Below are 13,530 nucleotides of genomic sequence, written 5' to 3'. Positions count from 1 at the left end.
AATTTAGCATATTTAATCATTTTGATGTTTACAGGTGGGTTTTCTGTGCGCAGCATCCACTCTTGCTGCTCTTTGAAATCCAATCGACTCAAATTCTCTTCAGTGTCAAATGTGCTGCAGTTCAGACTCAGGTCAAAATAGTATTACATCTCTTATGTTTGTCAATGTTTTGAGTTTGTCTTTATCCTCTGTTTTTAGAAGTCTTGTGTAAGCTGTGCTTCAAACATGCTGTACCTGTACCTGAACCTCTTATCTTATTGTTTTAACTGTGCCTTTAGGTTTTTATCAAGTGCCGTTAATTGAGATCACGCTGTAGCGCCGATGGATTTAAGCAATGCTTTATAATAAGAAAAGAGTTAAAATTCAAAAATTCAAGCACCAGCACAAACCTGCAAGTATTATTTACTTCGAAGTCCAGTTATTCACTACTTCAATAGTGAATAACTGGACTTCGATGACAGGGGAATCCTCTCAATAGATGGCGTTGGAGTCTAAACAGGACTTGATTCTATGGTGTATTAATAAATTATTCAACCAGTTTGTCTCCACCACACACTGGAAAAAGAAATTGACACTCATGTTCTGTTTAATTTGAAAGCTTTCCTTTTATACACATCTACATATTTACAAAAGTTTAATTCCACAAGCATCAAGAGAAACAATCTGAACTTCAGGGGGAATTCATGAACCAAACTCACACACACACACACACTCACAACAAAACATAATGCACCACGCTTCAAACATTATGCAAAATCTAACACTCACACACAGTGATACGTACACACACTACCATGCAAACACCCTAAATTGCAACCACGCGCAGCCAGAGACGTCTCGCTCACAGAATTGTTAACAGCACAAAGCATACGAGGCATATCACACTAATGTGCAACATTTTCTAACACACACGCACACACATCCACTTAAAACTGAACACCCACACACCAATTCACTCCACCACGGTTATAAAAAGACGCTGGGCTTTTCCTGCAAGGAACACATACTTCAAACGCTGTGCAGATGAGAGAGGAAGTTGCTCACACTTCATAGAGGGGTCTGTTTGGTATTATTTGATCATCAACGACGCTCAGTAACATCAAAATACTTGTGGCACATGAAATTGAACCTTTTCAAAAATATAGAGTTTTGTTGTCGTTAAATGACGATCGGGTGTGTCCTGTGTGCCGAGAACTGGCAGACACGCACTAGCAAGAACGCCATTTTAGCCAGTTGACAAAAGGCTCACATTGTAAAATCTGCACCTGATTAAGTCTACACGAGCTTAAGGATTAGTTTACGGCTTTATCTCGCATTTAAGATCGAAAATCAACGGTTTAGTTGTATGGTTTTGTGCTTCACTAAATCATCTGCAGAATAATATAATCTTAAATCGACATAATCTTACTGATGGAGGGAGGAGTAGACAAACAACTTTTGTGTCTTAATGTAAAGATCTATTGTTTCAATTAAAATTGTTTTCGATGGACATTGGTGGGGGGGGAGCATAGGGTTAATAAGGCAACAAACATCCGTTTCTTGTTTTTAAGAATGTTTAACAGCAAAGCTAAAGAGGCACAAGAACATTTTCTTGAGACATATCATGCACCTAGGCTGATGTAGGTTTTATTAAGTGAGCCTTTTGTTCAGTGGATAAAGTGTTCAGTGTTTAGTGCCTGCAGTCAATATAGCAAAAAAGAAATTGCTACTCATTGGTCATTGCTGATGGTATATGTTGATATTCGTTTCAAAATCATGTGTCATTCTAGCAGCAGTTTCCCACCATCTCTCACCTACACAGACGTTTGAGGGGTATGATGTCATACGAGCAGAGGGCACTGGAAGATCCACATACAGGAATGGGGTTAAGGGGTAAATCAATCAGAATTATATTTGTCCCCATCTTCCTCCTCGTCGTTGTCATCGTCACCAGGACAGTCCCGTTCATGCAGCACTTCGCACTTGTAGTGCTCCCAACTCCTCCGGCTGTACGAGTGCTCCTCCTCCCAGTAACCTGCGGAAATGATGCAACCGTCAGCCACATAGAGACTACAGTGTCCTTCAGTGTTATACAAGCAAATTGGGGCTGCAACAATGAAATTAATTAAACTAGAGTATTAAATGCGACGACTTAAGAGTAAAAGCGTACCGCCATAACGCTCCTCTCGGTCACTGCCCGCGTCACTGTCCTCATCGGGGTAGTCGTTCCTCCAGTTGCCTTCCTCGTTTTCATCATCCTCATCTTCATACACCTCCTCTTCATGAACCACAAGGTCAGGCACCTGAGACAGTAACAAATAGTATGATAAAAAGCCTGGTTTCTGCAGATTTTTTTGCCTTTCATTTACAGTCATTGCTTACCATTAGCAATATATAGTGGTGGTGAAAATATAGTTGTGCATTAGTTGTGTGTCTGATGTTATGAGGTAACTAAAAAGGCAAAGTTGGCAAACACTGCTGGGTCTATTTCCGTTTGAAAACTGTCAGGCTGCATTTTAGTCTGGAACACCAGATATAAAGAGTCGTAATCAATGAATGAAATGTAAATATATTTTCTATCTGTGGGCAAACAAAAACTAGAGTAGAAAATTGGCATCCCATTCACAAAAGTTTGTGCATGTCCTGTTTTTTTAAGCTAAGGTAAGGACAGAAATTACTTTTAATGTAGCAATGAAACGCTGGTATGGAGACAGATCATTTACAGCGGTTCAGGCATAACTGGTGTGAACTGTTTCGACCCACCGTCTTCACCCATGTCTTCATTCACTCACTCCGTTTCCAGCATTCACTCATCTGTCTGTCCATCCATCCACACACACCAGTTCTCCCTCGTCAGCATAGGCCCTGACAGACAGGATGTCTTGGATCCAGCCTGGATTGACCGTTTCCGGGTAGTAGAGATCATAGACAAAGTCCTTGTCCTGCTCCTGCGGTTCACTCTCTTGTCTCTCTTCACATATGCTCAGACGCTCCCGCAGCATCTTTGTGTTGTTACACATGATCATCTCTGGGTCTGAGGACATCTGCAGAAAGAAAAGATAAAGCAAGAGAATTCATGAAATTACCAAGATTAAGATATTAAAGACAGTTAATAACTATTAAGAAAACTTAAAGGATAAATTAGATTTGAACATTCATATGCAAAAAGGTTGGAAACTGCCTAGGGACTACAGACGTAAATTAGCATTGTTGCTATAATCTGGTTTATTTACATCCTCAATTGTTGAAGATGTTCATTAATATGCATTGTCCCTATCAAATAAAAATTAAATAAATAAATAAATAAATAAACTACAGATTAATTTGTAATAACGTGCTGCAGTGTGATGCTGTCGTTATACACAAGTCATTTTTATCTTCCCTGAATGGTTGGTATCATAGCCCATTTGTCTACACAAACATTGAATCATACTCAAACAAGATGCACACCTCTCGTAAAAATGTTAAATAACACTCCACTCACCTTGCCAGAAGATTTGTCCTGCTCCTCTTCATTTTCGTGTAAGAGATCAACCACCTGGATGTTACCCCAGGACTTGTCCTGCTCTTTCCCAGAATCCCCTGCTCTCTCATCATCAGCATCAGTCTGAGTGCTTTGCTGCTCTGCTGGACCCGGCAGGCCTGTGCGGTGGTTGGACAGTATCCTGTAGCGTTCCTCCCTGCGGGTGCTCCACTTCATGCTCCGTAGCTGCCCGGTTATCCGTTTAGAAGTGGCGGCAGAGGAGCGCAGTGCCTGGGCCACGCGAGGCCGAGCCAAAGCCTGTCTGACCTGCGTCTGAACGGGAGCATCCTGGGAAAAAGATGACAATGAGAACCTACATGTAGATGCAATTCCTGACACAGGCAGGATGAAGACACTCCAATATTTATCCTTTAAAGGTTGGTTATACTGAGTGGGTTGCAGGACAGGACAACAGAGTTAATATTTATCTTGCGTGTTGATGCATTCAACAGCTCCTCAGCTCCCCATAGTCTATGAGCTGGAGGGTTTTGCTTCATGCTGAAACATACCTTTTAACAGCCAAACTAAACCAGAATATAAATTGTATGCCATATTGTCCAGCCTTTGCAAAAGGACAGTGTGTATTCCTGCACTAGTTTGGTGAAACATACATTTGTCTCGGAATAAATGCGGGTCCTGATGCGTTTGAAACCGCTGAAAAATATCTCGCCTCTCTAAACTGCTCTGAAAACACAAAAAAAATACAGTGTGACGTAACCGTGTTGTAATACAAGCTAAAAATCCAATGATGGATCCAATCTTTGAGTTTTAAAAACATGGCATTTTGACGATACGATAGCTTGGAAATAATTCGGGATGAAGTCAGACCATTTTCTAGGCCCGCATACACGTCACAATTACGCTCAACAAAAACAAAACGAGCCAAATGTAGCACGGGCTACTGAGATGCTAGTGTGAGCTAACTACGTTGACTGGCCATGAATGATGATATGCTAATAACAACTAGCACAGACGAAGCGTTGTCTTCCGGCGTCAACGTACCTAAACTCAGCACCATGTGAGCCAGTTAGGTTTTTCTCTTCTAACCCGCAGATTAATGCCGTCGTCGTCGACCAATATTTGCTATTTTATCTGAAGTCACTCTACGCTTTGTTAGCGTTCACGTTAGCCTGTTAGCTACTTCCACTGTGGCGCTCAGCAGCGGGCCCTCTCACCTGTGTCGCTACAGTCGCCACGAGTTTGAAGACAGACTTTTCCACCACCTCCGCCTCGTCGGGCTCTGGTACCGTCTCACCGGAGCTCTGGGACGTTTCCGGTCGGATTCGCTTGCAAGCAAGCAGCAGAGCGTCTGCGGGGTCGGTTCCCCGTTTTCTCTTGACCCGCAAAATCGTTGTGTTTGGATCCATTTTGTTTCTCTGTCTGACACCGTCTGGTGGAGGGAGAATAGGAGAGCGCTCACTCCGCTTTTATTTCCGGGTACCACACACGTCATATCGTGGCTGTACAAAAAGACAAAAATTAACCAAGTGTGTCCCTATTGTATACGTGTTAAATACTGTTTATATTCGCTAAATGTATTATTTTGTAACTTAAGTGTTGCATTAGTATTAGTATTTCCAACTATGGTTTACCTGTACTTAAAAATAATTGGTCATCATTTAGTCTGCACGAGAAAAATGTAGATATTTCAGAAAGTATATATATTTATATAAGTATATATATAGAGAGAGAGACTAAAACAATAATCAATATCCATCAATAATACAGTTCCCAATCATATCCTGAAGTCTGAAATCCCTGTTCGAAGTTCCATGTAGAAATGAACGGGAACAGACATCTTCCTTTCAACTGTATGCAGGTCACCGTGGCGACCATTGCTAGAAGATGTTGAACTGTGATTAAGAACTTCAAATTGTGGAGGGCAGCATTACCCCTCATTGTACAGCCTGCCAGAAATGATTAGAAGATGTGTGTGGTGTCAACTTTAACTTTGTCATTCCTGTAAAACAGGCTTTAAACTCGACAGGTAGCTTACTAAGTGGACTAGTGTGTGCAGTGCTCACTTTGTGGATGTTTGGATGAGAAACGCAAGAGATCATTGTCGAAATGTGACACGTATCACTAAACAAGGCATGACGTTTGAACATCCTTTTGCGAGGCAAAGCTTTATTTGAAGATACAGGTTACAAAAATAGTATACAACGTCAATCAATATAAGATCAGCCTCTCGCCACAATCTGTGTCCGACTCAAATTTATATACCTCTATGTTGCGTACGTGTTTTGACAACCAGCTTTATCAGATCTTGGGTCACCCTGACCTTATATATATATATATATATATATCTTTACATTGTCAACATATCATATATAACCTATTCTTGGCAGTAGACTCCTAGATTACTGGGACCTCTTGGTGTACGACCAAGCAAACACCTGTCCGGGTCATCCTGACATTTTAGACTTATCACATATAACTTGTATAACTTATCAGGCAAAACATACAACACTATCTGCCAGGCAGAAATCGTCAAGTTCAGACTTATCCAAACATCCTCGCCTGCCAATTTTCCTAGCCTCTGACCTTTTCGTTAGACATCAGGTATCATTCGTGATGTTGCTTTACTGCCTATTTCTGGATTTTAAATGTCTAGCCTCAAGGTTTCCAAAAATATCTGTCGTTTCCTGCGGTCCAAATAATCAATCCTTATCCATTTCTGTGTCACAGCTGTTCAAAATCCACACCATTCCCAGTCAATCGCCAATCGGGAACGGAAATTCTGGGGTGCCAGCATGCACAAGAACACTCAGGAACAAGAGATAAAAGGTAACATTACTTATATGATGGCTGGATCTGATGTGACTGGGTGTGTGTTGGCAGCCCCATGGGAACTTGAGAGAATGAAGGGCTTTGAACTTCGATGGGAGCTTTGAACTTCTAATTGTGATTACTGACTGCCAGGTGAGATTTGGAATTTTGAACTGTGGAGGGCAGCATTGCTCCTCTTAGTAGTGCACAACCTGCCTGAGCTTATTTGAAGAAGAAGACCTTGGACTGTGGTGAAGAGCTTTGTTGTATAACTTAAGAGATTTTTGGACAAAAGAAGGTATTAGAAGAAGAAGACATCAGACAAAGAAGGGGGAGGCAGTAGGTAAAGGTTAAAAGAGGTAGAGCCAACTGCTATAAAACACTGGGGGGATCCACTGAATACTGAATCTGCAAGCTTTAGGCTGATGATGTATCCATCATCTGACAAATACAGCTTGGCCGGTATTAGGTGACCCAGACCAGTATCAAGATTTGATACTCAATGATCTTGATAACTTGGTTTCTGATCTCAGGGCTCTGTTTTGGACTTGATGTTGGTGTTTTCATACTTTGGTTTTGGGATTGTCACGGTTTATTTTTCAACATAGTCTTTCCTCTACTGTCTATAGACTATACTTCTTCATTTGGTGTTGCAGCAAAGGATTTGAAACTCTCATCCTGATAGTCCAAAAAGTCCTCAAAGTGGTGGACCCAACACTCATCAGGAACGGTCAACAAAACCAACTGGGTATGCTTGAAAACATGCCAAGTTCTCCTGCGACACGACCTGTCTGGTGTGCTTTTGATCCGGGGTCAAAAGCTGTGCCATCCACCGAGCAGAAATCTTTGACATCTCTTCAAGGGAGATGATTACAGCATTGGCCATCTGATTAAATTCATCCCACCCTCGTACAGATGAGAATGTAGATGAGAATCTACAATAAAACCAAACGTCCTGGGAGGTTACACATTAGAGATAGTGGCTGTGCTCTTGGCCCTGCAGTGGACAGAGACAAGGAACAATTACACATGGTGTCAAATTTCCATACAGTTTAATCAATGAAGTTAATAAAAAAAAAAGACAAACCTAGGTAGATTTGGAAGAGAAGTAATTTACATTTAATTAAAATAGGTCTTCAGGATTCAAACGGCATACAAAGGCCCTATTGTATCTTCTCTGCTCTTTCTTCATTTACTCTTTGTGCACGCTTTTGAGCACCGCAAGGTCAAAAACATACTTTCACATGTTGTGTTCACACTAGCCATGTAGCAGGCTTCCTTACTTCCTTTCATCTGTATGCTGGTTACCATGGCATCCATGGTAGTGGCCGAAAGTATATTCGCAAGAATCGCACGTAGCAGGCTTCTGCACTGTGTCTTTTATTGGATGGCTCTCTCGCTCTAGGGCCATGCACTGGTCATAAATATTGTTGTTTGGTATTTGATGTTTCTCTGCATTTTGCATCCACAGTGTTGCATTAACTATCTTTTTCTCTTATCTCCTTATCTTTACCTCTTTCCTCAGGCCTCAGTATATTTATGTGACCATCTTGACAGTACAGCCAGGTTGCCGGAAGTAGCAGACATGAAATCCGTGGATCAGGCTGAAGGTAATTACATTTATAACACTTTATTTATTTTTTATTATTATTATTTTTAACATTTTTAAGTCAAATGTTAAGAAAACATTTGGGAAGTGCCAAACACGGACATGCACTTATATTACGTGTTATTGTGTCACAATCTGTTTTATTTTTATAAACATTGAACCTATTTCGGTTTTCCCCGGCTTCTCCAGTTTCCTCCCACAGTCCAAAAACGTGCAGATTTGGGGATTAGGCAAATTGGACACTCACTCTAAACTGACAGTAGGTGTGAATGTGAGAGTGGATGGTTGTTTGTCTCTATGTTGGCCCTGTGATTAACTGGTGACCTGTCCAGGGTGTACCCTGCCTTTCACCCATGTCAGCTGGGATTGGCACCAGCAACCTTCATGTTGAGAATAAAGAAATGAAATATCTACACACTCATTGTATAAGAGAGAGAGGGAGATAAGTTGAGGTTTCTTAGAGATACATGTTTTTTCCTGTGGAGGGCAGTGTTACACCTCTTAGTACACAGCCTGCTGGGAATTATTATTGTTAGAAGTATCCACACTGGCATCTCCACTGCAGACCCTCATTTTGCTTCTGCTCTGTTGAGATGTTTTCAGTGGGGTAGTGAGGCTTTTTAGGTACAGTAATGTTTAGTATTTATGATGCACAGTGTCAGCTGCAGAATATAAACAGAGTTTTTATTACACTGGCTGCACCATTGTTATCAGTGAAGCCAGTAGACACTTTCAGGACAGACAGTATTCCTTTAGAAACCATTGTGTTTCACAGATCTAAAAAGATAGTCGGTACAGGATAAAACTAACAGTTCTAAATTCCAAGTTCCATTTTATGCAGGAGTTCTCAATGCGGCCCGCAGAAACATTTCTGGCGGCCCGCAATGAATCACAGTTGATAGTTTTAATCCAGGAGCTACTAAGCTTGTTAAATGTTTATTGGACATTACTGGATATAGACCAATAAGTGTAAACTGTAGAACTGCAATCTGGTCATTAGAATTATTACAAATGGTATTTATTTATCTTTTTCTTCCCTTTGGCAGCCCTCAGTCCAATGTTGGGTTCCTAAACTGGCCCTCAGGTACCAAAACTGAGAGCCCCCGATTTAATGTGTCTGTTTTTTGTTTCAGATCTGATGGCCTTTGAAAGAAGACTGACCGAGTCCATCTCCTGTTTACAACCTGCAGCCAACCGGTGGCGAAGTAAGCTATTGTTGGTGCTGATTGCCAAAACCATGGCAGAGAAGATATTGGGGCTCACACGGTGCATTTACTTGTCAAAATATCTGTAGAATATGTATTTGTGTGGCTTGATTTCAACCCACTTGATGACTTACTATTTAATAGAATTCATGAGAAGTCACTATATAAATACAATTCATGAATACAAAGTGGATTCAAAGTTATTCTCCTGTTTTCTTTCAGTGATTCTGTTAGTGGTGTCTGTTTTGGTGGCCACTGGAGCTTGGAGCTGGTTAAATGACCCCAACACACAGAGGGTATGTTTCCACTAAAATCAAGAACATTTTACAACTTAATATAATTCACGTTTGATTTAATCTATTTTCATTTGGTCTGATACTTTTCCTTTATTAAATTGATTAGTTACTGTTAAATAACGATATTTCTCCAGTAGGTGTAATGCTGCCTTTCACAGTTCACATTCTTTATCAAAGTTCTCGATCACTTTTATCTTCTGATTCTTTTAACTCTCCTGTCTCATCCATCTTCATCACAATTCAAAGCTCTTAAATGCAGCTCAAAGTTGCTTTCCCGTCTCCTCAGTGTCTTTATCACAGTTCAAAGTTCTCCTTCATTCCCATCCTTGTTCAAAAAAGAAAGTATTTCCACTGATCGACTCAGTGTTTGATGTGTTGTGACTTTGCTCCTCAGGTCTCGTTCTATTTATCACTGTGGAATCATCCGTTCTTCACGACCGTCTGCATCACTTTCATAGCTCTCTTCTTTGCTGGGATACACAGGCGGGTTGTGGCACCATCGATGTATCCTTTTGTCTATTTTAGATGATACTTTATGTTCTCGAATGATTCGGTGATCACCGACTTTGTTCTTCTTCGCGTCACAGCAGCTCCGTTTGCAGCATCGCATCAAATTGGACAAGGTTATAAGGATTGTGACGTGATCTGGTTGTAAATGGAGTGAATGATGCACACAACGCCCATGTCAGACCTCCACGTGAGGGTCATGGGGGGAGTACTGGTGCCAATCCCAGTTGACATAGGGTGAAAAGCGAGGTACAACCTGGACAAGTCGGCAGTCCGTCACAGGGCCACACTCTTAGAAATAAAAGTGCTAAGTGGAACCATATAAGGTTTGTCCTCGTAGGAGAACCCTTTTTGGCTCCAGGTAGAACCTTTTTATTAAGGTTCCACCTGGAACCCTTTTGGAGGGTTCCACCAAGAACCCTTTTAAAACCCTTTATTCAAGAAAGGGGATTTAAAGGGTTCTCTGGATCAAAATGGTTCTTACTGGAACCACTGGTGTTACCAGGAAGCAACTCGTTCCAGGTAGAACCTCAGCCCTTGTAGAAGGACACTTTTGGAACCCTTATTTCTAAGAGTGCACATAGAGACAAACAACCATCCACTCTAGAGCTGAAACAATTACTCAATGTTATTAATCGATGACTAAATTAATCTTTAGCTGATGAATCGGTTTGACACTTTCTCCATCATTAAGACTGTTTATTTTAGGTTCTTAAATGTGACTATTTTCTTAATTTCTTTGCTCCATATAACAAAGAAATCATTTAAACTGAATCATTTCGGTTTGTGGACAAAAGAAGACATTTGAGAACCTCATTATTTCCAGGTTTGACAAACACCCATCAACATTTTTTTTTAACGTTTTCTGACATCTCATGGACCAAAAGACTGCAAAGGCAAGAGTGCTAACGACGACAGATTTTAACCAAAAAAGTGTTCAGAAAGTGTTTCAGTCATTCAGTTCATGCTTTTGCATTATTGGTCGACTTCTTTGACTCGTGCCTTGTCAGTATTGCTGACCGCTGTCGAACAGTCCTAACAGAATACAACATGTCCTGTGAGGATGTGAGTACTGCTGTGTCATTTTAAACACAACATTATTACAACAAGTATTATATTTATTTTTTTATAATTAATTGTGTCTTTTTTTTCCTAGACGGGGAAACTTATTCTCAAACGCAAACAGTCTGACACCGAGTCTGGTCTTCACTGACCTGATGTATTCGATCCCAATTAGGATGTGCTTATTCAGCGTGATGGAAATACATTCGCAGGGCTGAAGAAAACAAGTGATTTTAGATCAATAAACACACTTGAAGTAAAACCCAAACTGAGGTTGTCATAATTCAGGTATGAAAGGGATAAAAATGGTTTACCTGATAAATCCTCCAGAGATGAACATTTCTGAGTTTTTGATGAAAATGTAGTGCCTGGGGCGAGGGCTGCCTTACAGCAATTTAAAGTGCTTAAAATATCCTAAATGTAGCATATAGAATGTGGTTTGTTTTTTCAGCTGGATCTTCTTAGACGTTGCTAAAAATGTGTTTTAAATTCTGTCCCCGTTCACTCTCATAGGCTACACTGGGAGTCAGCGTGTGTATCACATTGACCTATAGTGTATCACACCCTATAGGTCAGTGCCTCATGCACCCTGATCTATGCGTTTAAATTATTTGTCACATAGCCAGCTGATCATTTATTTTACCCAATATTATAATGCACCTCTAAACCATGCCATTTTGTATTGTTTTGTGGCCTATACAGCATTGTGGATATGTGATACAGAAGTATTTGCCATGTTGCTTCTACAGAGGGCGCCATGCTACAACAAAAGGCTTGACTGTAGCTACAAAGAAGGTCTCACGCTCATGATTTGTTGGGTTTTGTAACAGTTGTCTCATAATTTAATGTACATGTGTGTTTATTATTGTAGAAAGCAGATCACTCAGACATTAAATCAGCAGTAATTACATTCCCAACAGTCGTCATCATTAGTATAATCAGAAGACCACGCTGGTTTTGGTGCCAACCTATGTTCTTATCATTGTGCTCATTGTCTTAAACCATAAGTTTCATATATTGATTATTTAAAAGCAAGGCCTCCCGTGGCTCAAGGTCTCCCTTCCCCGTATACACACAAAGACAAATCTCTTGACTCCTCACTCGACTCCAAATCTCTGTGCCGAATGATGAGTGTGCGTCTGGGTCTCTCTGACAGGGGTCTGGGTGCATGTGGAGGTCAGGAGGTGTGTGAGGACGCGGTGAAGCACAACTTCATGACTCCTCTGACAGCACTGCTTAGGGAGGTGAGACTCCACCACTGCTTTGTGCTTACTCCATCACTTCTCTTCCTCCTCCTCATCAGCAGCTGTTGCGGCCGACTATGATATCCTCAGCAATTAGTTGTCGCCCCCGAGCACCAATATTAGGGATACAACAAGTTTTATCTCCAGTTCTGTTCTGGTGTTGAAAATGCTGTTGTGCAGGAGTCATGAAGCAGTGGACTTATTCTGAAATCTGTGGTAAGACAAGAAATTGTGTAGCTGCTGGTTAGTAAACATCTAGCCAGTCCATAAAACCACAAACCCACCTCTTGTGTTTTGGTTTCTCGTCTGTTAACTGACACAGTCACTGAGTCTGTGTTCCACAAAGCAGATCTTCTGGATCTAGTTGTGCAGCGTCTGGAGAGACATTCACACAACGTGGAAGTGGCCATACACTCTTAGAAATAAGGGTTCCAAAAGTGTTCTTGTATAAGGGCTGTGGTTCTATCTGGAACCATTTGTTTTTCAAGGGTTCTTGGTAACACTAATGGTTCTAGTAAGAACCATGTTGATCCAGAGTACCCTTTCCTAAATAAAGGGGTTTAAAAGGGTTCTTGGTAACACTCAGGGTTCTATGAGGACAAGCCGAAGAACCTTATATGGTTCTACTTAGCACTTTTAATTCTAAGAGTGTATCTGCTATCTGCTGTGGGACTAATTAACACACTGTAATGATTTACACACTAAAACTCTCATTTCCCAGAGGACTCATACCCAGTGGACTTCTGAAATATCTGTCACCGTGTTAGAACAACTACATAAATTATCATTAAATTGTTGGCAATAGATCCCAAGTGACCGCAGGTTCAACACAATTTGAATAAAAAATAATAAAAAATAAAATTCACCCTTAATTTTTAATGCAGTAAACGCTGGGACGTGATTTTTCTGTTCAAGGTGGAGGACGCATTTTGGAGACGCGCGTTAACACCAGGCGAAAAGGTGATGAGTGAATCATCTTTGTGTTGTGGCCAGCGTATAAAAGAGGGGACACTTGGGAAAAGTTCAAATACAGACTGGTTCCCCGGCTTCATCGACACCCTCAGTCCTCAGGTGATGACCTCAGTGTCCGTCTGAGCTCAGTGAGGACAGTGGCTGACACGGTCATGATGTTCCAAGATATCTTCCAATACCAAGGGCCACACAGTGAGGTTTGCTTGATCTTTTTTTTAATTTCATTTTATATAAACACACTCAGACGTTTTGATGGGTTTTCACAGAACTAAATGGTTGAGTAGATTATATATAACACACTTTAATCCAAATATACCTGATACTTACCTGAGCTTTGTTTCACTGCCCACAGATACTTTTATTT

At 40.9% G+C, this 13,530-nt stretch overlaps 2 protein-coding genes across 2 annotated transcripts; one reads left to right on the top strand and one right to left on the bottom strand.

The window, feature by feature from the left end:
• Window positions 1-596: 596 nt before the first annotated feature.
• Window positions 597-4,873, bottom strand: slc7a6os (solute carrier family 7 member 6 opposite strand). The gene is made up of 5 exons (XM_083901105.1): window positions 4,678-4,873; window positions 3,464-3,790; window positions 2,820-3,023; window positions 2,150-2,282; window positions 597-2,014 (listed from the first exon to the last, which is right to left on the bottom strand). The coding sequence occupies exons 1-5, from the start codon at window positions 4,867-4,869 to the stop codon at window positions 1,878-1,880; spliced, it is 993 nt and encodes a 330-aa protein (XP_083757231.1). The 5' UTR covers window positions 4,870-4,873; the 3' UTR covers window positions 597-1,877.
• A 2,983-nt stretch (window positions 4,874-7,856) lies between these two features.
• Window positions 7,857-11,101, top strand: cnep1r1 (CTD nuclear envelope phosphatase 1 regulatory subunit 1; the record flags this gene model as incomplete). The annotated part of the gene is made up of 6 exons (XM_083900564.1): window positions 7,857-7,881; window positions 9,014-9,085; window positions 9,308-9,381; window positions 9,776-9,885; window positions 10,899-10,953; window positions 11,045-11,101. 6 exons carry the CDS (start codon window positions 7,857-7,859, stop codon window positions 11,099-11,101), a joined length of 393 nt encoding a protein of 130 aa, XP_083756690.1.
• Between the last annotated feature and the right edge of the window lie 2,429 nt (window positions 11,102-13,530).

The sequence above is a fragment of the Microchirus variegatus genome (assembly GCF_963457635.1).
Source record: "Microchirus variegatus genome assembly, chromosome: 14".
NCBI classification, from domain to species: domain Eukaryota; kingdom Metazoa; phylum Chordata; class Actinopteri; order Pleuronectiformes; family Soleidae; genus Microchirus; species Microchirus variegatus.
The sequence above is the reverse complement of the archived record's forward strand: the minus strand, read 5'-3'. Positions and strand labels throughout refer to the sequence as shown.

Excerpts from the sequence above, each read along its gene's own strand:
- slc7a6os (XM_083901105.1), bottom strand. The coding sequence starts at position 4,869 with ATGGATCCAAACACAACGATTTTGCGGGTCAAGAGAAAACGGGGAACC. Across the intron at positions 3,024-3,463 it reads AGGACAAATCTTCTGGCAAG|ATGTCCTCAGACCCAGAGAT; the intron begins GTGAGTGGAGTG and ends TTCTTTCTGCAG. Across the intron at positions 2,015-2,149 it reads CCGAGAGGAGCGTTATGGCG|GTTACTGGGAGGAGGAGCAC; the intron begins GTACGCTTTTAC and ends TCATTTCCGCAG.